The sequence below is a fragment of the Selaginella moellendorffii genome, unplaced genomic scaffold (assembly GCF_000143415.4).
Source record: "Selaginella moellendorffii unplaced genomic scaffold, v1.0 SELMOscaffold_46, whole genome shotgun sequence".
Classification (NCBI taxonomy): domain Eukaryota; kingdom Viridiplantae; phylum Streptophyta; class Lycopodiopsida; order Selaginellales; family Selaginellaceae; genus Selaginella; species Selaginella moellendorffii.
In genome coordinates this window covers 471,982-493,937 of record NW_003314307.1, presented here as the reverse complement: position 1 = coordinate 493,937, position 21,956 = coordinate 471,982, and the positions used below count along the sequence as shown (strand labels likewise).

The following is a 21,956-nucleotide window of genomic DNA, read 5'->3' as shown; positions in this document are numbered from 1 at the left end:
CAGCCAACTCAAATAGCCATTATATTCTCAATTAATACTCATTTATTCGTGACATTAGGGTCTTATATCTAGGGTTAAACAGGGGCAATGGAGGGGACGGAGGATCTGTACGCGCTGCTGGGATTGCCTGGAGGTGTCGATGGCGCTGCGATCCAGGTAACCGAGTTGAAGAAGGCGTGGAGGAGGCGCTGCCTGGAATGGCATCCAGACAAGCGCCCCGGCGATGCTACTGCAGGTAACTTGTAGAATCTGAGAGATCTTCTTCTCAAATTTCTCCTTCGTTTCTTCCAGCCGCTCAGTTCAATCGCATCAACAATGCGTTCGAGGTGCTGTCCGATGCCAAGGCGCGCAAGGCGTACGACGAGCTCCAGCTCCTCCGGAGGAGGAGGGAGGAGGAAAAGAAAGAGATGAGCGCCAAGCGCCAGAAGATGGTGGATGATCTACAAAAGAGAGAGGCTGCTTTCGAGCTCCAGCGCAGGGAGAAGGCGGCGGAGGTGAGCGCCGCGCAGAGGCTCAAGGAGGAGATTGCCAGGATACGAGTGAAGAAATCGCAGAAGAAGATGGGTAGGAATGGGATCGAGCCTGGCAAGCCTGTGGATATCATCGTGAGCGAAGAGGACAAAGACAAGGCGCTCAAAGTTACGTGGGACTTGGCAGGCACTCCGGGATACGATGTTGAAAGCTTGCGCGGTATATTTCAGCGATTTGGCCCGGTTGAGGACGTGCTGAGACTTGAAAAAAAGAAGAAAGGCGTCGCGCTGGTGGTGATGGTAACTGCGCAGTCCGCGGTACGTATGCTCTCTCTCTGGCCTGGTGTTCTTTAAGTTCTTCTTTCTCAGTTGGCATGAAAATGGTCGTGCGAAGTTTCAGTTTTCTCTGTCTTCCTTTATGTGAAGCGTGGGTCTCTCGCTGGTTTCTGTGGCTTTGTTCTTCTTGCGTGACGTTATCCTTTGTGCGATTGCCTTGCGTGTGCTTTCAGTCGCTAAGCTTGCGTCATTTTTGTGACACAGCTCGAAGCCTCTCAGTCGCAATGTGGACATATCGCCAATCCCTTGCTCGTGATTCCTCTCGGGAATCCGTTCAGGCCAGAAGGTGCAGAGAACCCGCCAGACACGAAAACTCCCGCGGCGGCCAGGGCCCCCTCCCCGTCCCCGGCGGCAAATCACGCTACACTCGCGGGCTCCGGTTTTGGTGACCGGGAAGATTTAGTCCTCCGCAAGCTCAAAGAGGTGGGTGACTTTGGCCTGTTCACAGGAAGTTTGTTTACTTATCCGGCAAGCCAAAAACTCTTTTTGTTTTTGCTTTTGCTTGCAGGCCCAGGAGAGGAAGAGAAAGATGGACGCGGCCGCAAAGGAGGGATGAAGACAAGAGTGCGCGAAGCACGCCTGGGCGATGCGTAAAAAGGCGGGGCTTGGAAGCTAGTAGAGGTGTCGAGCGCTTGTTCACGAGTCATGACAGTGGTAGGTCCTCGAATTTAAGCTCTCCGCTCTTGTTGTATGTCACGTTTACTTCGCTTCGTTTAGGTGTCGAACGAATCTGGAGCACAAAGACAAGCGCTAAGATCCATGGATCGATCGGCACAATCGCTGCGAGGATATCTCCCGCCAGTTCGCGAGCGGAAGATCGAAGCGAGTGAGTTTTTTGTCCTAGTTTTCTTGTCTTGGATCAGGAGAGTAGCTAGCGCTAGCCTTTGACTCGACCGTTAATCTGTAGCTATCGTGGCGCCATCGCGGCCGACCAGCCCGGCTTCATCGCCAGTGACATCACAAGAATGAAGATATGGTGTGGATATGCATGGGTCCCACATGTGCTCCCGATCTAAACAACCACGCCCCGGCGCGACAATCTCCACCGTCAGTCGCTTACCATTTGGAAGATCATGATAAAAAATGGAGAAGAAAAGAATCCATTGGGCCATTGTTTAGTCGCCCAAAATCTTCCAACGTATCGCGGCAACTTTAGAAAAAGAAAAGCGCATATTCTTGGTCCCGGGCGGCATCTCTTTTCTACGCGCAAATCGGCGACCGTCGAATCGCGATCCGATCGCGCGGGCCCGCCACGTGCCGTCGCCACCTGCTTTCACCCAGCGCGGTGAAAATCGTAAAAAACCACCCGGCAAAATCTTCCATGCGATCCCGCCCGACAGGGACAGGACGGCCGGAAGGGGCTCGAATATCCCGCCGGCGGAATATTCGTACGCCACCAAGGGCCTGGATTATTCCCCCCGGCGGATCGTGGCCGTAGGATTTCTACCCGTACATGGCTACGTACCTCGGGGCTTTACTAAATGAAGGTAAAGTGGTGGTTTGACTGGGCCATAAAAAAGAGGGGAAATGAGAAAATAGAGGGCCGCGAGTCGCGAGGTTTTAGCATAGCTTTGTTTCACCCGCAGGATCTGATGATCTGATCTCCTCGTCCGGAATTTGTTCGATCCGTGTCACCATTGATCATTTCTTCTTCTTCTTCTTCTTCTCTCTCTCTCCCCGGTTTTTTAGCTAGGTAGCGAGTTCTTCTCGGAACGAAGGAATAGCGAGCTTAGCGACTTACAGGCGCGGGGGTTTCCTCACTTTCGCTTTCTCGAGGAAGAGGAAGAGCGAGCGAGCGAGCGAGCGCGAGAGAGTTTTGGTCTCCTTCTTCTTCTTCGTGGTGGTGGTGTTCATAACTTCGTCAATCGTATCGATCGATCGAGCGAAGCGAGCAAATGGGGAGGCGGGTGAAGCGGTCCAATGGAGCTGCCAGCAGCACCGCGCAAGATCTGGGTAGCGAGAGCAGCAGCGGCATCGTTAGTAGCAAGGAAGGGGGAGGCCACGTTTTGAGCCTACCTTCGACTTCTTCTTCCTCTTCCTCTTCTTCGCAGATTCATGTCCTGGCCGTGGACGATAGCCTTGTGGATCGGACCGTCATCGAGAGGCTGCTCAAGACGTCCTCTTCCTCGTTCAAAGGTAAGAAAGATAGTCTTCGAATCTGGGCGATGAATTTCTCGATTGAAATCGCTTGCTTGTTTGCTCTTCTTGCAGTCACGGCCGTGGACAGCGCATTGCGAGCGCTGGAAATTCTGGGCATTGTTGACGGACAGGCTTCTCCAGCAGCAGCTCCTTCCGAGGTAAGAGAGAAAAAACAATTAAATTAGCAGTAAGGCTAGTTTTCTTCACAGCCAAGTAAAGATTTTTCAGAGGCTTACGGTTTTGTGGTCGTCGCAGGGCATTCAAATCAGCATGATCATCACGGATTACTGTATGCCTCATATGACAGGCTATGATCTTCTGAAGAGAGTAAAGGTGAGTGAAAAAAATCGCTTTTTTTTCTTTTTCCAAAAGGAGGTTTACCGATTTGCGGGTCCACTGGTTTGATGGCAGGGTGTTTCTTCACTCAAGGAGATCCCGGTTGTGATCATGTCGTCTGAAAACGTAGAACAAAGGATAAACAGGTTGGTTGAATTTGCGTAAACAAGTTAAAGACGACCTCCTTCTAACCGTGTGAATGGATGATCGTTTCAACAGTTGCTACGAAGAAGGTGCCGAGGACTTCATCATAAAGCCCGTGAAGCTGGCCGATGTCAAGCGCCTCGTTAGCGGTCACCTGGGGGGAAAGAGCAGCGAGGTTGAAACGTTAGCTGCGAATACCAGGAAGAGAAAGCGCGTCTTGGAGGACAATTCTCCTCCGAGACTCCATCAGAGAGTAGCAGTCCAATGAGCAGCGCGCGAGATCTGGTAAAGTCTTCACAAGTTGGGACGAAACATTCTTCTCGTTCCTGCAAGGCTTTCAGTATCGGTTGCGGCAGCCAGGATTTTTGCCTCGGCTTTTTCCTCCTTTTTCCAAAGGAGCTGATTTTAGCAGCAAAAGCTTACCGGCACGAATTTGTATAGAACAGGGAACACTCTTTTTGTAGTGCTTTTATTACGAAGCAATTCACTTCAAGATGTTATCTGGCACCTGTCTGTCAGAATTTCCTACAAAACTTTCGATCGTCACCAGCAGAAAGATATGTACGCGACGATTCATCGTTACCCAAAGTGTGCACTAAGTGGTTGCGATGTCCACTTCATGTGAAGAAAAATCTTGCCGCTTTTAACACCATCCAGCTGGTAGCCTTCTTCATATTCTTCCTCTCGGACAACTCTGGACAGCGTTAGTGCACAGCGGCCCATGTAATCCTGCAGCAGTGACAATGTTACTGCTACGCGTCCAATAACTTCTACGGAGAAAATCATCATGCGACAGACCTTGCCAAACGTATCGTGATCCCAGATTTCGACAATTAACATATCATGAATGGCGTCCTCCACCACAAAATCAAACGTCTGGTTCCACTCTGGCTGGAGCGTTTTATTGAGCACCTGTTTTATAAAGTCACACAGTCACATATTAAAACTTGAAAAACAGTTATGTTTCCTGCTTACCTTAGTTCTGATCTTTTGATCGCTTTTCTTCATTCGCAAGACCGCATAAGGATCTGCCAAACCATTTGTGTCGGCCGCTATCAAGTTCTCAGCTCTGATAACGGTCACCGTAAGAACTCCGCGGTTAAATTCATCATCTTCATCTATCCTGGGAGAGACCAAGTCGACATGCGAAGGTTGGAAGCTTTGCGGAGATGTATCCATTCGTCTTGGACTAGCAAGAGTTTTTCCTGGACTAGCCTGTAATTCTTGCTGCGGATGCCCATTGCTGTTTGTCATCAACGTTTCCAAAGAAGTCATTGGAAACTTTCGTTTCAAGTAAGGATTAACTGTTCCATGCTCATGATAGAGGAGCTCCACTTGTACCTGAAATATAGCAATTACATTGCAAGAATAAACAATATAAAAATAATATATCAAACCTGTCCACGATACTTGTGTTCCTTGACATTGTCAAGATCTTTCACCAATGTGAGCCACACGTCTTTCAGGACTCCTGGTTCCAAGTTCTTCAAAGGGAAAAGAGCACCGCCAATAAACTCGGATGCCTGAACACCTTCATCGTCGAAAACTTGCACAGTCAATTGTTGAGTGGAAGGATCCTCAACGTCAAAGATGTACTTTTCATTCCAAATGGGATGTAGGTCATTGTTCTGATAGTGCATCTCAATCAGTAAAAAACTTCAAAACTACAGAATTGGATGTTACCTGGGTCTTGCTTCTTTTCATGCGGCTGGGGATGGGCCTGATGAACGTTCGAGCAAAAGGATCAGACTTGCCTGCCAAGTCTTTATTCAATAAATCCTTCGCTTGTACAAGCTTTACGTGCAAAGTTCCAACAACTCGGAGTTCTAAATTTCTACCAAAACAAATGCATCAGTATAATACAAGGAAAAGCATATACATACGAGTAATCTCCTGGTACGATGGGAACTATTTGCCGCACCGGCCACAGCAGAGAGTCTGTTATTGCAGTTTTTATCATCTCCTGAGAGAGAGAGAAAAAAAAAACATGTCGATTCCGTGACCGCAGTAACATTCTCTCGAGACTTACATCAATAGCTCCTGCCAGTCCGGGCACGGACTTAATATCTCCTCCTATCACTTTTAGTGTAAAATCCAGTTTTTTCTGCAGTTATAAGTGATGAAAACGGAGAATTGAGATTGCTCCACGTACCTGTCTACGCAAAGAATACACAATAGCACCGAAGCAAGGAAGATCCTTAACCAGCGGTTTAAATATCACTCGAAAGATTCCAGCAAACGCCGCATTTTTCACCTACGAGTAGATCAATACGACTGGTTAAATAGTAAACCAGAGCTCAACGAAGGAACTGGAACATCTGGAATGGAAATACGAGAGACAATCAGCGCCAGCGATCCAAACCAACCTGAATAGGTAGCGAGACACCGAAAGAAGTAGTGACACCCAATATAATGCTCGGATTGCCATCCCACTCCAACTCGATCTCCATTACGACTTCATTCTCCATATCGTCGACCATACCAATGCCTGTAGAAACAAGCGAGTGTTAGTCGATCAACAAAACAATCAAAAGAAGAAAAGGGAAACGAAAGTCCACCTACAAACTGAGGAGCAACTGTCCCGAGCGTGAACTTATTAAACTTTAGAGAGGAAATAAGAGGTGGCTTGTACTGATCGAGTATCGGCTCTACAATAGTCCGGGCCAATTCAGACGCTGCCTGTGCATCAATCAAACCACATTCGTGTTTATCCACTTCGAAGTACCTGATCAACGTAAGGCCAGATCCTTCGCAACTCCTGGTTCATCCAGCTAACCTACAAACAAATCCACGAAGAAAAAACAAACAACAATGCTGTAGAGTTCCATCGAGAATTTTCTAGAGTGTACCTTGTGAGACTGTGAGAAAACTATCCACGGAGGCATTGGCTGTTTGTAATTGCTGAAGACCTTCCTTAAATCATCCAGGCTGAGCTTGGAGAGAGCGCTCGTCGCGATCGCCTGGAAATAAGAGAAGGAATCACTCCGGCGATCACAGGAAATGACAACTTACGAGCCGCTGCCGGGAATGCGAGCGCCGATTCTCGGACAGGACGAAGCCAAGAACAAGCGTTATTCCCACGATGAAGCCGACGATGAAGCCGCTGATGAGCGCCATATCTCCAGCTCCCGCTAGCTCCTCCTCCTCTCGCCCGCCGCGCAAAACCTAGCCCTTGGCGCCCATCGCCTTCTCGCCTTCTCTACGCGCACAAGAGTCTCCTGGCAATATGGTAGTTGTGGCCACATGGCCCAGATAGTCACGGATATAATCACTAGACATGGATGTTCGTACAGCATGGCGTTTTGTGGCCATGGTGTCGGTGGCGCTTTGGTATAAAGTGTCGTACAATAGAGCCAGCCATTACTGGCTACACTTCCATGACTTTAAAATACTTCTTTGATTCTTTCCCGGCCTTGTGACTTTATCTCTGGACGGATTAATCGATCATCTTCGAGATCGCCAAGTTTCTGGATCGTTTGATCCTGGGATTGATCAGATGTTCATTTCTTCTTTAGCTCGAAGAAATCTAAAGATCAAAAGTACCCCTTTTCTTGTCACTCGAGAATGTTCCGGATCACGGAGCTCAACCTCGCTTGATCCATCGCTAGCGTTTCCGGAGCTGGCCTTAGCTCTGAGAAGTCTCGAATGCAAAGAGAGCCATTCTCGTCCTGCTGCCAGAAGATCTCCACCATCATTCCCAGTGGATGATCTTCGGTGACTGTGCCGGGGACTGGAAAGTATCGCGTACCAACGGGTACCTGGTGTATGACACGAGGATCATCATTTACCATACCACGAAGTTCATGTTTTACTACTCACCATGAGAACCATCCCATCGGAGAGACGAAGTTGCTCCAGCCGACCCTCGGAGTTTTGGAGCTCAGCTCTCTTGGCAATGTTTAGAAACACGTCCTCTAACGTTGTCAAGCCCAGCTGGATGTCGGTGATGCCAAGCTCCTTCGACTTGTAGCTCAATTCTTCAAAGAAATCCTGCATCCAATGTAAAAGTATAGTGAGAACCACTCTGGAAGTATTGATTTTTACGTACTGCGAGTTTAGGCTGGCTTTGAGGAACAGCGAACGTTACGTACGCTTTCGTTTCTTCACAAGGAGCAAGATTAAGATGCTGAAAGAGCAACGCAATTTAGCTTTTTTTTTTAATGAATATGTAAAACTGCCAGGCTTACCTCATGAAAGTATGCCTTGATGCCAGCCCGTTTTACTCGTTCTTCCTCCTCGACTTCGGCAGCACTTCCAGAAAACCCGTTTTCAACGCCAACGCTGATCTTGTATCCAGTCCCATACTTGGACTTCAAATGGATTGAGCTACCAATGCATTGAAGCTTTCCTTTCGCCATGATCGCGATTCGATCCGCTAGAACGTCAGCTTCTTCCATTGAGTGGGTCGTAAGAATTATGGCACAGTTTTTCTTCGCATCTTCTATCACGTCCCATACGTGCCTACGCATTATAGGGTCCATTCCCGTTGTCTGCCATTCAAAGAATGAGTATGATTTCCACAAGCATTATAAGCACTTACAGGTTCATCCAAATACAGCACTTTCGGATCTCCAACGAGTGAAATGGCAACACTTAACCGTCGCTTCATTCCGCCGCTGTAAGAATCGGATCTTGTGTTTCCAGCCTCTGTCAATTTAACTTTCGCAAGCATCTCCTCTACTTTCTGCATTCAAAAGGTTACAAAACACAAAAGAATGCTAGCATTAGCGTACCTCGCGTTGTTTAGTCTGGTCAATTCCTTTAATCTTTGCAAAAATGTGTAGATGCTCCCGTCCAGTTAAAGAGCCCCATAATATATCAAACTTTATGGAAAAGACACAGCTAAACTTTCTCAGAGTTTTCCGAAGTCAAAAAGGTCTCACCTGTGGGCAGACGCCCATGTAGCTTCGAATACGGTTCATGCCGTGAGTACTTTTTATCGACTCGCCGTAAACATACGCTACGTGCAAAGGTTATCTCCAACGATAACAACTCAACAGTTGAACTTACCATCGCCGGCAGTAACCGGAAGTATACCAGTTAAACAGTTTATTGTCGTCGTTTTTCCAGCTCCATTGGCACCCAAGAGGCAGAATAGCTTCTGATTCTCAATGCTGAACCAGCAGCCCTGCCAGGAAGTAATGAGCCCGTATGAAATACGTTTTAAGAATTATTACCTGAACAGCGTGTTGAGGAGGTACCCTTCGCCACCGACAGCAGCCTGCCTTTTTCCGTGAACCCGAGAATGTCTTTACCAGACCTCGTACTTGTACAGCAATCAGCGGATCAACATCATTTTGTTTCACCGAGTCTTCTTCGGCTTTCACATCGTCGTCTGTAGCAGTTCCAGGTGGTGGTGAAGGTAAAATTTTACGTCCACAACATCCTAGATAAGCAGAGACATAGTTACCAACAGCTTGAAGATAATCTCAATCTAATACCTGTTGTTTCTTTCTCATTCATGTTTCCTGTCCAGTAAGATGCATGTGTAAAGTAAAACCATGGCTTACGAACCCCATTTACATCCGGAAGAACGTTGTCAAAGTATATCGCGAGCACAAGCCATAGAAAGAATGTTCCTATTAGCCAATAGTATCCTTGCTCCTGGGACGTGAGAAATTTTTTGAGTCGTTTGTACTTCAAAACAAATAGGTGCTTACCAAGGTGAGGACACAATCAGTTTCATTATCTCTAGGAGGACAACGATTACGACCAGCCCAAGTATATCCGGAGCTTTCGGAGCTGGCCTTTCCCAAATCACTCATGCCAGCCGCGAAAATATTGGGAGGAAAAAAAGACCAAATAATTTGATACAATTTAGAATAGGAGTTGCTGTAAGGGAAACCAAATGCGGTCACCAACTGGCAGAAATTGATCAAAAAAAGGAGCCAAAATACGTATCAACTTAGTGAACTTTGTCAATAATAAGAATCTTACCTGTGTTACAAAACCGACAATGAAAACCACAAAACCAACAGTGTTTGCTGACGATGTTTTCGTAACGAAAGTGGACAGCAGAAAGGAAAAGGCCACCTACATCCAGCTGCAAATTGTCGAAGAACAACTTCAGTAGTTAATACGTACCATGTTCGTCTGAAAGAGAAAGAAAACGAGGAAAAGCACGCCAAAATCGTTGTCCAGGAAGAAATTAAACTGGAACATCATGCCGGAAAGGACCAGCACCATCGACGAGAGGAAAGTCAAGCACACGTCCCATATCAGCCATGTCGACCAATACACGGAATCCATCAACCCCATAACAGACATTGCCTGCTCAAAGCGTTTAAGATGATCAGACCATAATCGTCGATGAATCATACCTGACGAAGCTTGAGCTCCTTCTCGGAAACCAAATTGCTTAGCTGAATGACAAATCCAAACATGGTGGCGGCGAGCAAGAAAGTGGGACCGATAGTTCCGACCGTAGAAAATGTTGTTCTCGCTGGATGTGGATACTCCGCAAACGAAACGTTCCATCCAAGACTCGGATCTGTAGCAACTAAAAGTGAGATTCCTTCACGGATAAAGAGAAGACAAAACTTCTCGCTTGGTTGGTCTTACCTCTTGTCAAAAAGCGACTGATCTCCCTCTCGGCGGCGGCTTGCAAAGGGAGCTGGAACTTAAACACAGTGTCCTCAAACGTCCCGCGAATGATCTTGGCGGTGGAATTCGTTTGGATTCCATACGCGATCACGTTTGGCTGCCGTTCTTCCAGATGAAGAGCTCCAGGACACTGCAATGGATGCGCGAGGAGCCATCTATCCACGTCGTCCGGGGTAGCAAAGCCCAATGTCTACGATCGAAGAGAGAGCCATTCGCTAAGTAACTAAAGCTATGAAGCTATGAAGCTATGGAGGAAGAGATCTTACCTTGGACGGTGGTATCGGTCGCCCGGGATTGTTCCGCAATATTTCCAGCACGATCCGAGCTGCGGTGGCGCTGGAATTCCCACTCCACACGAAATCGTAGCACGGATCCCTCATGAAATACCCGGTCTCGCAAGGAACGATCGGCGAGATCGCCGTTGCCGGGGGAGACTTGACGTCCCGGTAGGAAGTAGTCCCTCTTCTACTCGCCTGGATCGCTTGATCCACGCCAAAGATGAGCAGCACGAACAAGAACGCCGAGGAGAAGTGGATTATCGTGGAGCGCTTGCGCCGCAGCGAAAGCATGATATTCTTGTAGAAGAGCGCCGAGAACTGGCGCCGGAAGAGCCATAGCACCGGCGTTTCCATCGATCACGCTAGAGGAGGAAAGATCTTTTCAGCATTCTAGCATTGTCTGCTGACAGGAGAATCTTTCCTCTCTCTCTCTTTTCCTGTGGATGCCGAAGAACCCTAATCGATCGAGCTTCTAGGTAGATAGGTAGGAAATATTTCCATGGCGGAGCTGCATAGCCGTGCCTTCCGTGCGGATTCCTCAGCGGCCAAGCGCGTCACGATCGGGCTTCCATTCCTCGCCATCGCAGCGTTCACGATTCTTGTGATTGGGCATCTTGTGAAGCGGAGAAATCCCGGTAGACATTCTTGCCCTCTTTTCCTTCTCGCTTCCTCCTTCGTGCGTGCCTCAAATCTTCTCCTTGACGTGTGGCCTACGACATGCTAGCGAAGAATGCCGACAGCCTCTGACTCTTCTTAGCGATTAAGCTCGTGGAATTTTCCATTTCTCTCTTTGTTTGACATTTTAGTTCTAGGCAACGTGGTCTTTGAAGTTTTTGTTTCTTTTTTTTCTTCCTGGCCTTCCTGATCGTCCGTGATCTTCCGTGAACTCTCTGGTTGTTCCTAAGAAACCACCAGTGTCTACCATAGATGAGTGTGATGCTTTTCTTTGAGTTTCTTGGTTGATCGATCCACTGACTTTTTAAAGCTATCAGGTGGCAAGCGTTTGGGTGGAGCAAACAACGCAACAGGCCAACACGCTCCAGAAGAAAATGGTGACAGGGTCGCGGATGACGATGATACTGAGACGCAGTGCTTGGAAATCCCCGGGAGTATCGAAGAGCTTCGTGCTCGACGAATACGGGCAATGGAGAAGCGGCTTGCGAGAGGCAGCAAGTCTAACGATCCAGGTTCAGCGAGATTAACTCCTCTAGGAACCATGTTAGCCATTTCCAGAAAGGTGCCTTCGCTCTTTGTTTGCTGAGTTAGTGGCTTTAATCGTGCTCTGCCGCAGATTGACGAGCTCGAGAAGCAGGTTGCGAGTTTTCTCGACTCCAGTTCTCAAGTCCAGCAAGTTTGCGCTTGTTCTTGTTTTCTTTTTTCTAGAGTTTTCTGACTCGTGATCTTTGGGTACCGCAGCATAGATGCGAAGAACTGGTGGAGAATTTGAAAAGTTTGCAAATGGAAATCGACGCTGTCAATGTAAGCACATACCCTTGTGTCGATTCAACCATTAACAAAGCGAGGTTATGTTCCAGAGCGATGAGGCTGTGCGAGAACACAGGAAAATACAATCTTGTCGCGTGGAATCTCTAATGCAGGTAAGTCTCTACATCGATTTTGGTTGTATGAGTAGCTAACTTGCTAAACTCCTTAGGAACTACAACACAGTAAACAGTGACGATCAGTCGAAGTCTTCTTTACACTTTTGAGAATCATCCGCTCCTACGATCGTATGAACCTGTGCGAAGAAGAGTAGTGTAAGCAAATCCTCAGAGCTTAAAAATTGACTCAACTGTGTGCCGGGATGTTGTGAACCCAGACTTTGGTTCCAGGCAAGATGAACGCATCGTTTCTTATCTGCTCGCCGATAGCGTCTCTCAAGTAACACCAGTCCACCTTGTTGGCTAGAATCTCCGCGGCCGTGGTTTTGCCTTGGGGATCGATGGGAATTTTCGCTATGAGCTCGTCGTCGGCGTTGTGGACGAGCGCGCAATCGCAGTCCTGGTGATGTGCTCCAGCCGGTTGGAATGGCGATCGTCTCACGGTGTATGGCACTGTTTGATCCAGAGAAAAAAAATCAGTTTTTGATCGAGCAAAAGAGGAGTGTTCTTTGCGATACCTCGAGCGTAGAGAATCGTCCCGCGAGGGACAATGTCGTTGGCCCGGAAGACGCGACCCTGGCCATCGACGAGATCGCGGCGAGCTCCATAGCCCCAAGTTTCTTGGATGATTTTGGCGGGCTTTCCTTCTGGAGGGAAGGAGTAGAGCAAGGCGCACTTGGGATTTGGAAGCATTACCCTCACCGTGTCGTAATCCGGCTCCTCGTTCGCGTTCAGGATCCTCCAATCGTTCCCCATTTCTTTGTTCGTTTCGGGCTCGCGCTTGCCCTAGATTTTAAATCACATTTGCCGCGAGACCAAGCTTCTCAATCGCCACCGTTCAAACTAGGGCATTTCAAATTTCAAATAAATTACATTTGCCGCGACGCAATCGCCACCGTCCAAGCTTAGATGATTTAGAGCTCGTCTTGGTACACAATAGGATGAGAGGGAGGAGCGAACTTCTTGACTCTCTGGGGGATAAATCTCTTCTTCAAGATATATGCACAGACCATGATGAAGAACAGAGCTCCAACGATTAGTATGAGCCTACACAAGGAGAAACGCACAGATTTTAAGCAGCAAAGTAGAACGAAAGAACTAAGTCGTGAGTCTGTTTGATCGATCACCTGTCTAGAACGTCATGGCGAGTCAGAACGGAGAGAAGACGTCTTGTCGTCTGGAACAGTGATGTTTGGCCTGAATACTCAGACTCGGTTTTGTACAGCATGGTGGAAGAGTGATCTGGATGAAAATTTAGCGAAGTTTAGACACCATAGATTGGATGGAAAACTCACCAAGAGCTGACAAAGTCGTCGATCCCCGATCGATTTCCTATGGTTGGAAAGAGAAAATATGATTGAATTGAGCAGAAAATTGAGATTTTAGAACCAACCTGAACCATCAATTGTCTCGTTCGTCTCAATGTTTCCGTGACGTTTTCGGCAGCGGCAGCCATTCCTGCTTGAGTCCTGAGGTTGCAAACCATTCTTATCTTTCAAAAGGACTACACTGACCGACTTACTCGAGATTCCGTCGTCTTAGCGTCCCCTCTTTACCACCAGAGAGTAGCATCTCTCTCTGATGTAGCAACAGGCTATCAAAGAAAGATTTTTTCGCAAGCAAGAAGAAAAGAATACCTCTTCGTTTGCAGATTTTCCTATGTTGGACTTGGCTCGTAAATTGGCACTCCGGAGACTCAATCTCAATCTAGAAGCAAGGATCAGATCGAACAAGAGGCAAAGGAAACAAGAAAAGTTACAAAACAATACTTACGCTTCATACTCGTCTTTAAAATTTGATAGCAAGAGCTCGTAACCCTCGCTAGCCTCTTCACTGATGGAAAAAAAATTCATTCTCTTTCTCGCAGCTAAAACTATGATTCCTTTCCCTACCTTGGGTGCTGTGGAATGAGAACCTCCATGTTTCCCATTAGCGATCGAATTGCCGCCAGGGAATCCTGCGCGAGCGCATTGAGACGCGGGAGAGACCTAGCGTCACCAACGGATCTACAAGCGGCGACGGCATCGATCTTGCTCTTGGCATCCCTGCGCATTCCCTCCCAGTCCCTCTCGATCTTCTCCAGCGCGCGCAGCACTGCCGCTTCATCCCCCTCCATTGAGAAAGAAAATTTAGGGTTCTAGCGAGAAATTTTAGGGGTTTAGATACCATGGCGTCGTTGGCGATGGCATTCTCCTCCAGCTTCGATGGAGCCGGCCGGGTCTCGAGGGTTTCGCGATCGAGATCGCAAGTAGAGCGCTCGATCAGCGCCGCCAGGCCATGCGGTATGTCAAGCGCTAGTATCAGAGGTCTGCATTCTCACAATGTAGCAAGAATCTCGAGAATAGCCGCGCGAAGAGATGAAGAAGAAGAGCCGCAGGAAGAAGAAGATTACGAGCTGCTGACGCTTGAGAAGCTGCGAGAACAGCGAAATCTCATGAACGATATCATGAAGAGGAAAGTGAGGGTCTACAAGAAGAAATTTAAGCGGCGAGAGGCCAGGGAGCAAGGCACTGTGGAAGAGCAATTTGTGTCCACTTTCGATAGGCTGGAGCCATTCTTTGAGGACGAGAAGCCGTCGGAAGGTATGAAGCAGCTGCTGGCATTGGTGGAATCAAGTCGGGCGTTTGACGAGCCTCCTCCGCCGAAGTACCAAGTTCCACAGTGGCTCCAAAACGCTGGTGTGATCACATTATACGCACTCTTCTTATACGTGAGACTTTTCCTTGTTTCTCTTGGATTGCTGCTCATTCTTTCTTCGTTTTTTTCCTGTTGTGGTTTTCAGGTTGTGGTTTACGTAAATGAAGTTCTCGACGACTATGACGAGCGAAAGGCTCTTGAGAAGGAAGCTGCGATGGCCGATAAGGGCGAGGATCTAGAGAAAGCTAAGAAGAGCATGGAGAAGAGCCTAGAGAGCGAGTTTAACGTAGCGGCGGGGCGAGTTGGAACCACTGCGGAGAACCAAAGAAACGTACAGAAGGAGCCCAACGTGCTGGAGAGATTCTCTCAGGTAACATAGCATTCAGCTTAACGCTCATAGTGGTTTTTCGTTTCAGACCATCCAGTTGTGGCTACGGTCTCTTTGGTTTAGCATCCTCGGGAAGTGGAAAGGGCGATCTTAGCAGAATTGTAGCTTAGGTACGTTGCTGCGATGATGTTTTATCTTGAAGTTAACATCCATTTCATGGCAGGACTGGACTCTCCTTTTGTTTTCTTAGAGTGTATGTACATTGACAGGGAAGAATGCAATCTGGTTCGCATTTTCAGAGATGTTGCGAACGTTCTTTTAACTTTTATCCAGCTCTTCGCCCACAGTGGGCGTAAGGTACGTCTTTTTATTTGTATTCATGTTTGTGTTTGTCATTTACAACGTGTTTATGTAGACTTCGGGGGGAAGCCGCCGGTTTGCCACTGCGATAAGCGGATGTTTTCTTGCGACGATCACGCCTTGTCTCTCCTCCATGTTCATGGTGCTGCCGTCAGGAAGGGCCCAGTGAAATGCTTGCACCAGCCGTGCAAGAGTGAGCTCTACCATGCACAGTGCGAGAGACATCCCCACGCACATCCTCCTGCCTGCTCCAAATGGTATGAGCTCGAAGTCGCAGCCTTTGACATCTATAGACGAGTTTATGAAGCGCTCGGGCATGAATTCTTCCGGTGAGTCCCATTGAGCTGGATCGCGTCCCATCGACCAAGCATTAATTAGAAGCCATGTTTTTGCCGGAATTGTGTAGCCTTTGAGAGTGCACGCTTCGATGGACTCGTGCGGTGCCATCATAGGAGCTGCTGGATGCAGTCGAAACGTCTCTTTGACCACAGCTTTGAGGTAGTGTAGATGATGGAGGTCATTCTCGTTCACCAGACGATTGTCACCAACAATGACATGAATCTCTTGCTGAACTTTTCTCAGGCACTCGGGATTTCTGAGGAGCTCCGACAAGGCCCACTCGGTCGTAACTGCGGTGGTGTCTGTTCCTCCAGCAAGGATGTCCTTCAGAGACGTAAGAGCGGTTTAGTTCTTATGAGAATTGCTTTTGTGAGCTTACCAGGATCACGGCTTTTATGGCACTGTCCTCAATTCCGACCGACTGTAGAACGTCCACCAAGTCGCCGGATTTCACCTTTTCTTCTCGATGGTCGTCGACAAGCCTCTGTAAGATGCAATCAATCTTTTTGCTTGTCTTTTTTAAACGTGGAATGTATCCTCCAGGGTCAAGCCGCTTGAGAAAAGGTATGTAGTCGCCGAGATTGACTGCTCCCATCAACCGTACTGCCTCCAGGATCACGTTCAGTGGTTCTGCGTCTTCCGAGAACTCTCCATGACGGAACTTCTTGCCAATGGCCATGCGAGTTATAACATTCAAGGTGAGAGTTGAAAGCTCAATCTTCATGTTGATGGGAACTTTGAGTTGTTCGGCCACTCTTTGCAGGAGATTTTGAGTTTCCTCGAGCCTTGTGTTCTGGAAACTGGAGAGACGTTTTGAACTAAACAGCTCCGTCGTGCAAATCTTCCTCATTTCCCTCCAGTAGGGACCATATTTGCAGCAAGAGATGTTCTTCGAGTTGTAGCACAGGCTTTGCGGGGAAATGAGAACAGGCCTCGACGCAAAGACGCGATCGTAAGACGTAAGGATTTCTTTTGCTGCTTTCTTGGATGAAATGACGATGGCTGTTTTGTTTCCCAGCTTAATGGTCATTATGGGACCGAACTTGTGCGAGAGCTTGTGGAATGACTGGTGTGGGAGCTTGAGAAGAAGATGGAGGTGGCCAACAATTGGCAGTGCCATCGGTCCCGGAGGCAGCCTCAATCGAGACTTGAGCATCAGCCACCATGAAACAGATATCACAGCAGTCAGAATGCAAGCGAAGGCGAGCAAAAACCAATTCATTTGAGTGCCCGGACTTGTGGACAGATGATCAAGAGCCTGACAGGCAACTACAAGCAAGGTGAAAAGAAGTGAGACCATGACAAACACAAAAGTCCCTGGAAGCTTCATCTTGCAGCAAGAGGTGGGCATTTGCTTGTCAATTTATAGTAGATTGAAGTCTTCGAATGTAATGCTTCTCTTTTGTCTCAGTAAGAATTCATCGAGTCATGAGCGGGAAGTCAGTCAGATCCAACTTTCCAGATCACGAGGCCAAGAGACGTTTAAACACGACACAGGTGACAGAGAAACACTATGTCATTGTGATGAATCGTCGCAGGGTCATCATATTACTCTTTCGAAACGCCATTGACAAGAAAGTTCATGAGATCGACTTGACTCGCTTCAAGTTACAATGACATTATCGTTTTTATGATTTTGTCAAGAACGTCAAGCGTGACCCACTGGTTCTAGGACAAGCATGGAAGCTCCACTGTGGTGAAGGAGAAAATTCCAACATGTCCACCTTGGACCGTCGCAAACTTAACTGGTACTTTGCTTCCCCGTTCCAAAGTGTTAACTTGGTTCTTGGTTGGAGCAGTCCTACAAGATCTGGCACGCTGGTATCAAAGTTTCGAGAAGAGTTCCAAGGATCTTACCTCGAGACACAGAGGCTGAAAAGCGGGACTCCAGGTGATGTCTTTCTAAACTGGCTGTTTGGAGCGTAGACGTCAAAGACCAACTTGAGAGAAGAAGAAGAAGAATGATCATCTCTTTCTCTGTCGATCGATTCGAGTTCTTCCTTGGCCGTCCAATCCACATTGTGGCGAGAGACGACATAGCCAAGAGCTTTGAAATGCGAGTAGACGTTGTAAGCGTCCATCGAGCAGCCATTCTTTTCCACTCCCAGAAGCTCGAGAACTTCGTGGAGATCCATAGTTCTTCCTTGCAAAGTGAGAACGAGACATCCTTGCTCCACAAGATAGCTGGACCAAGAAATTTGAAGATCATCCAATCGAAAAGAAATTTGTTTTATCGCTTACATGGTTTCTTCCACATTGCATAGCAGCGAAGAACTACGAATCACTCCAGTCGTGTTCCAGATTTTTCCTCTTGGATTTGCGACTCGAGCCATTCCAATCCGATCATCCCACTCTGCCGTGGATGCATCCTTCCTAGAGAAACCAATCTATATCAAAAATCTCTACTGAAAATCGAGAGAACCTCACGATCACAGTCGATCCTGGAACATCGAACAAATCCTCGGCGCGTTTCCTCGCTGCGATCCGCTCCTGGCGCTTAGCTGGCGCAAACAATCGCCGGATCCACGACTGGATCCACGCACGGATCCACGAGAAAAGGAGCATTGCTCTCAAGAACCCTAATTTTTGTAAAATCGCAATGCTAGTCTCGACATGGATTGTGGGAATGGCGCTCGTCCTCGCCTCGCTCTACGCCACTCACAGGATCGGTCTGCCGCACGGCCGCAATCTCCAGCTCCAGTCCACAAATCCAGCGCTGAATCTCACCATTTTTGCAGCTCCATCCAGCATCGAAGCCCCAATGCAGCGCCTGGCGCTCCATTCGTGGCTGGATCTCGTCCCGCCGCCCTGTGTGGTGCTTCTGGGATCGGATCCATCGCTGCATCGAGTGGTTTCTTCCCTTGATCAAGAGCATTGCATCTCGGTTGAATCAAACGTGGATTCTACGTAAGTTGTTGCGAAATTTTTTGGGAAGAGTGTTCTAAGGATCTTTACAGAATGTAGCTTCCAGGGAGTGCCATTCTTCCACTCGATGGTCGCGAGAGCTCGATCAGTCAGCTCGGGAGTAGTAGTTATCGTTGATCCGGACGTTGTTCTTCCTCCCAGCCTCACCAAAGTTCTTAGTCATGTCAGGAGCCTCCAGCATCGTCACTGGCTCATGGTTGCCACGTCCAAGACACTGCCTGGATCTTCTCTCGCGATCGACAAGCTTCACCAGGTAAGAATCTTCTTCTTCTCTATGGTTTCCTTCTTCAGCGATCTCAATTTGATGAAGGTGGAGGACTATGTCAGCAAGAATGGTCGCTGGTCCGAGTGTGGTGGAGTAAAACTCTGGGCTTGGAATCCATCCCAGGTACCACTTCACGCTGGTGTTCTTCCACCTTTCCGGTATGGAGCCGGCTTCTACAACCAGTGGATGCTAAACGAGGCCATAGCATCAGAGCTGCGGGTGGTGATTGACGTGAGTGAAGCACTTGGAGCGTTCCAGATACTCTTGAGCAACGACACAATCCAAGCACCACCATCGAGCTCCTGGGAAGTTGATGCCAATGCTCGACTAGCGAGAACTTACGGCTCCTACGCTTTCAAGCCACCACATTTCTCAAACCAGCCGGTAGCCAGGCTCTTCCCTTGTGGATCGCAGCTGTGCCATCAAAGCTGTGACGCTGGAGGGAGAAGCCAGGCCTTAATGACGAGTTTCCGGCGCTATGTCCACGAAAGTGAGAGTTCCTGCGGGAAACTTTCAGCTCCACAGCTAGATTGTTCTTCATCGCAGCACCAGGTTTCTGGAAATCTCTCTTCGATCACCAGTGGCTATTCGTACCAGCTCGAGTCATTGCTGCTCAAAGTTTCCAGTCCGGACAAGGTAGTGGTGCTCACAGTCGTAAGTCACAGCTACAGGGACATGCTAATGAGCTGGGTGTGCCGCCTTCGCCATCTCAACGTTACGAACTATCTGGTAGCCACCATTGACAAGGAAATGTACCAGTTCGGGATTCTACAAGTAAGTCACTGTTTATTTCTCTTTGCTCTTTGTGAAGTTCTAAGACCTGGAAAAACTCTATCGCAGGGATTGCCTGTATTTCGAACGGAGTCTGGGAGAAGTGATTCCAAGGACTGCACGTTTGGAAGTAGCTGCTTTAAAACAGTGACCAAGTCCAAGTCTAGAACCGTGCTGCGAATTCTGGAGCTTGGCTACAGCGTTCTCTTCAGCGACGTGGACGTGTATTGGTTTAGCAGCCCGATTCGAGAGCTCATGGCTTTCGGGCCGGGAGTTCTAGCAGCACAAACGGACGAGTACAATGAGAAAGGTATGGTACGTTTGGAAGTTTAGCTCTCATCTATATCACACTCTTTCCAGAAGCTGTTAATCTCCCTCGCCGACTGAATTCCGGCTTCTACTTCGCGTGGTCGGACAACGCCACCATAGTTTCCTTCCGCAAGATCGTCAAGCACGCCGCCAAGTCGAAGCTCTCGGAGCAGCCAAGCTTCTACGACGTTTTGTGCGGCGAGGATGGGAAGCACAGGAAAGGCAATTCTTCGTGTGTGGAGCCGGAGACCAATCTCACAGTCGAGTTCCTGGATCGCTGGCGGTATCCAAACGGAGCCTACAAGCTCATCTGGGACAGCAAAGACGTGAGAGGAACTTGCCAGAGACTTGGCTGTGTGATTCTCCACAACAACTGGAAGACCGGACACCAGCAAAAGATCGAGAGACAAACGCGAGCAGGCTTGTGGGAGTATGACCCAGAGACGAGGATGTGCTCGAGAGCTTGGAAAAATCACGAAAACTCCAAGCATCTCTATTGAATGGAAGTTTAAGGTTTAAAGCTGTAGTTAAAACGTGGTTAATGTTAACTGCCTTTTAGTTTATATAGGGAAAAGGTTAAGGATGCCTGGATTATAAAAGGATCCAATGCTGTAGAAACCCTTGTCTCTCAGATGGGAATTCCAGTCTATTTTGCATCGGTTTTGAAAGAACACCCGGACTGCGTTTGTGATGCCAACACGGGGCTGCTTTCAACATGCGCCAACTTGTACGTAGATGTAGGCTCCGCCATCTTTGTGATTTTGGAGAGGGAGGACTACCCCGCCACCTTCGCCGGCTTCTATCGAGAGTTCGTGGATTCCATGCACACCATCTTGAGTATCGCGTCGCCCAGCAAGCTTGTGTTCTTGGCTCTCGATGGAAGGCCTCCAGCTGCAAAGACTTTCCACAAGATCTTTAAGAAGTCCAACGGGCAAGGTACTGTTTCGAAGGAGGAGGAGCTGGATCCGTCATCCGTGGATGATCGGTTTCTTCCAAAGAACGAAAAGGAAAGGTTCGCGATGGTTTGCCATGGAACGCCATTCATGGACGGTGTGGTGAGGGAACTGCGAGGTCTTGTAGCTAGAATGAGCAGTGCCCATCCAAGGATGAAGTGGATTCTCTCGACAACGGAGGAGGATGGAGAGGGAGAGTACAAGATCTTCAAGCACATCAAGACTGTGCCTTTCAACGCCCACGACACTTTCTGCGTGGTTGGACGTGATGCGGATTTAATCATGCATTCCCTGGCCAGCCCGGTCTCGAAGAAGATCAACATTCTCAGGCAAACGCCCAGGAAGGAAGGAGGCATGGATTACAAGATTTTAAGGATTGACAAGCTGATTCGGGACTTGGAGGTTGAAATGAAGGAGCCCTCCAAAGTGAGATCGAGATCCGCAATGAGGGACTTCGTGTTCATGTGCTTCTTCCTCGGGAATGACTTTCTCCCAAACGTGGGTTTTCCCAGCGTGAAAGGTGGTGTCAACATACTGCAAGCGACATACAAGGAGGTTTTCTCGGAGATTGGAGAGTTCCTCATTGATGTGGAAGGGCAAATCAACATGACAGTTTTGGAGAGCTTCGTCCGGAAACTCTCCAGGAGAACGACGACAAGGCCAGCACAGGACGATTGCTCCTCTCATGAAAAAAACGAGTCCTTCCTCGCGCTTCTCAATTGGTGCTGCAACTATTACTTCAATAGTTCGGCATCGCATGAGTCTTACTATCGATGGGAGACAGCTCCTCCTCTGGAAGAATTCGCTGCCTTCATCGCAAACCATCAGCGAGGTCCTCAAATCAGCCCAGCAGCACATGTTACAATAGACTTAAGGCCGCAATGGCTGAAATCATACACTTTTGTCACATCACGTCAAACGTAGGATCAACAAGCATGTGTACGTTTAAGCACGCTTAATGGTTTATATTCAAGATTAGTAGAAATTTAAATTTTATCAATATATTAACTGGAATATTCATTTTGTGTTGTATTGCTACGATCAATATATATATATTCTATTCCCTTAAGCTTGAGCTTCTTTATGAAAATTAATATGATTTAGCTAGCACTGTACTAAATCATGTTGAAAGCCACTAAAACTCAATAGTCTATAAGATAAT

The 21,956-nt window shown here is 48.0% G+C and overlaps 10 protein-coding genes and 2 long non-coding RNA genes across 15 annotated transcripts; 6 read left to right on the top strand and 6 right to left on the bottom strand.

Annotated features, from left to right (window-relative positions):
- The first annotated feature begins 85 nt into the window (after positions 1 to 85).
- On the top strand, positions 86 to 1,988 carry LOC9657324 (dnaJ homolog subfamily C member 17). Of its 3 annotated transcripts, XR_002993682.1 has the most exons (6): positions 86 to 235; positions 292 to 788; positions 1,011 to 1,229; positions 1,315 to 1,460; positions 1,524 to 1,632; positions 1,714 to 1,988. XR_002993682.1 is itself a non-coding variant. In XM_002980851.2 (4 exons), the coding sequence occupies exons 1-4, from the start codon at positions 88 to 90 to the stop codon at positions 1,360 to 1,362; spliced, it is 912 nt and encodes a 303-aa protein (XP_002980897.1). In that variant the 5' UTR covers positions 86 to 87; the 3' UTR covers positions 1,363 to 1,518. The 3 variants fall into 3 exon arrangements, 1 of the variants encoding a protein (XP_002980897.1); XR_002993681.1 differs by having other exon boundaries at positions 1,524 to 1,988; XM_002980851.2 differs by lacking the exons at positions 1,524 to 1,632; positions 1,714 to 1,988 and having other exon boundaries at positions 1,315 to 1,518.
- Positions 1,989 to 2,320: 332 nt separating this feature from the next.
- On the bottom strand, positions 2,321 to 2,924 carry LOC112350163. The gene is made up of 2 exons (XR_002993664.1): positions 2,823 to 2,924; positions 2,321 to 2,755 (listed from the first exon to the last, which is right to left on the bottom strand). It is a non-coding gene; the product is annotated as an uncharacterized LOC112350163 (long non-coding RNA).
- LOC9656987 (two-component response regulator ORR5) lies at positions 2,579 to 3,932 on the top strand. The gene is made up of 5 exons (XM_002980850.2): positions 2,579 to 2,942; positions 3,018 to 3,103; positions 3,201 to 3,278; positions 3,357 to 3,427; positions 3,501 to 3,932. The coding sequence occupies exons 1-5, from the start codon at positions 2,702 to 2,704 to the stop codon at positions 3,691 to 3,693; spliced, it is 669 nt and encodes a 222-aa protein (XP_002980896.1). The 5' UTR covers positions 2,579 to 2,701; the 3' UTR covers positions 3,694 to 3,932.
- On the bottom strand, positions 3,864 to 6,641 carry LOC9656986 (synaptotagmin-5). The gene is made up of 14 exons (XM_002980766.2): positions 6,438 to 6,641; positions 6,275 to 6,385; positions 6,151 to 6,201; positions 5,984 to 6,104; positions 5,792 to 5,913; positions 5,578 to 5,679; positions 5,455 to 5,529; positions 5,309 to 5,388; positions 5,109 to 5,259; positions 4,823 to 5,053; positions 4,401 to 4,766; positions 4,224 to 4,337; positions 4,009 to 4,154; positions 3,864 to 3,950 (listed from the first exon to the last, which is right to left on the bottom strand). The coding sequence occupies exons 1-14, from the start codon at positions 6,540 to 6,542 to the stop codon at positions 3,941 to 3,943; spliced, it is 1,785 nt and encodes a 594-aa protein (XP_002980812.2). The 5' UTR covers positions 6,543 to 6,641; the 3' UTR covers positions 3,864 to 3,940.
- Positions 6,642 to 6,709: 68 nt separating this feature from the next.
- Positions 6,710 to 10,770, bottom strand: LOC9656985 (ABC transporter A family member 2). The gene is made up of 16 exons (XM_024685917.1): positions 10,295 to 10,770; positions 9,987 to 10,218; positions 9,746 to 9,915; positions 9,510 to 9,695; positions 9,363 to 9,458; positions 9,086 to 9,286; positions 8,867 to 9,029; positions 8,603 to 8,811; positions 8,436 to 8,553; positions 8,309 to 8,385; positions 8,159 to 8,248; positions 7,966 to 8,109; positions 7,613 to 7,915; positions 7,474 to 7,551; positions 7,245 to 7,415; positions 6,710 to 7,183 (listed from the first exon to the last, which is right to left on the bottom strand). The coding sequence occupies exons 1-16, from the start codon at positions 10,658 to 10,660 to the stop codon at positions 6,980 to 6,982; spliced, it is 2,808 nt and encodes a 935-aa protein (XP_024541685.1). The 5' UTR covers positions 10,661 to 10,770; the 3' UTR covers positions 6,710 to 6,979.
- Positions 10,771 to 10,798: 28 nt separating this feature from the next.
- On the top strand, positions 10,799 to 12,169 carry LOC112350173. Of its 2 annotated transcripts, XR_002993677.1 has the most exons (7): positions 10,799 to 10,941; positions 11,299 to 11,543; positions 11,598 to 11,657; positions 11,723 to 11,785; positions 11,842 to 11,904; positions 11,961 to 12,063; positions 12,126 to 12,169. XR_002993677.1 is itself a non-coding variant. In XM_024685919.1 (6 exons), exons 1-6 carry the CDS (start codon positions 10,806 to 10,808, stop codon positions 11,982 to 11,984), a joined length of 591 nt encoding a protein of 196 aa, XP_024541687.1. In that variant the 5' UTR covers positions 10,799 to 10,805; the 3' UTR covers positions 11,985 to 12,162. The 2 variants fall into 2 exon arrangements, 1 of the variants encoding a protein (XP_024541687.1); XM_024685919.1 differs by having other exon boundaries at positions 11,961 to 12,162.
- A 559-nt stretch (positions 12,170 to 12,728) lies between these two features.
- On the bottom strand, positions 12,729 to 14,027 carry LOC9656984. The gene is made up of 8 exons (XM_024685896.1): positions 13,800 to 14,027; positions 13,681 to 13,740; positions 13,545 to 13,614; positions 13,430 to 13,485; positions 13,301 to 13,376; positions 13,203 to 13,239; positions 13,035 to 13,149; positions 12,729 to 12,954 (listed from the first exon to the last, which is right to left on the bottom strand). Exons 1-8 carry the CDS (start codon positions 14,021 to 14,023, stop codon positions 12,822 to 12,824), a joined length of 771 nt encoding a protein of 256 aa, XP_024541664.1. The 5' UTR covers positions 14,024 to 14,027; the 3' UTR covers positions 12,729 to 12,821.
- A 998-nt stretch (positions 14,028 to 15,025) lies between these two features.
- On the top strand, positions 15,026 to 15,397 carry LOC112350162. The gene is made up of 3 exons (XR_002993663.1): positions 15,026 to 15,042; positions 15,096 to 15,229; positions 15,288 to 15,397. It is a non-coding gene; the product is annotated as an uncharacterized LOC112350162 (long non-coding RNA).
- LOC9656983 (cytochrome P450 71A1) lies at positions 15,269 to 16,914 on the bottom strand. Its single transcript, XM_002980763.2, has 2 exons — positions 15,951 to 16,914; positions 15,269 to 15,895 (listed from the first exon to the last, which is right to left on the bottom strand). Exons 1-2 carry the CDS (start codon positions 16,899 to 16,901, stop codon positions 15,269 to 15,271), a joined length of 1,578 nt encoding a protein of 525 aa, XP_002980809.2. The 5' UTR covers positions 16,902 to 16,914.
- Positions 16,915 to 17,093: 179 nt separating this feature from the next.
- Positions 17,094 to 18,154, bottom strand: LOC9657323 (tRNA-splicing endonuclease subunit Sen54). Its single transcript, XM_002980762.2, has 4 exons — positions 17,994 to 18,154; positions 17,813 to 17,944; positions 17,429 to 17,755; positions 17,094 to 17,372 (listed from the first exon to the last, which is right to left on the bottom strand). Exons 1-4 carry the CDS (start codon positions 18,134 to 18,136, stop codon positions 17,240 to 17,242), a joined length of 735 nt encoding a protein of 244 aa, XP_002980808.2. The 5' UTR covers positions 18,137 to 18,154; the 3' UTR covers positions 17,094 to 17,239.
- A 16-nt stretch (positions 18,155 to 18,170) lies between these two features.
- On the top strand, positions 18,171 to 20,375 carry LOC9656982 (beta-arabinofuranosyltransferase RAY1). The gene is made up of 5 exons (XM_024685895.1): positions 18,171 to 18,478; positions 18,536 to 18,749; positions 18,807 to 19,535; positions 19,602 to 19,842; positions 19,893 to 20,375. The coding sequence occupies exons 1-5, from the start codon at positions 18,171 to 18,173 to the stop codon at positions 20,339 to 20,341; spliced, it is 1,941 nt and encodes a 646-aa protein (XP_024541663.1). The 3' UTR covers positions 20,342 to 20,375.
- Positions 20,376 to 20,473: 98 nt separating this feature from the next.
- On the top strand, positions 20,474 to 21,718 carry LOC112350137 (5'-3' exoribonuclease 4-like). Its single transcript, XM_024685815.1, has one exon. It carries the CDS (start codon positions 20,474 to 20,476, stop codon positions 21,716 to 21,718), a length of 1,245 nt encoding a protein of 414 aa, XP_024541583.1.
- Positions 21,719 to 21,956: the final 238 nt, after the last annotated feature.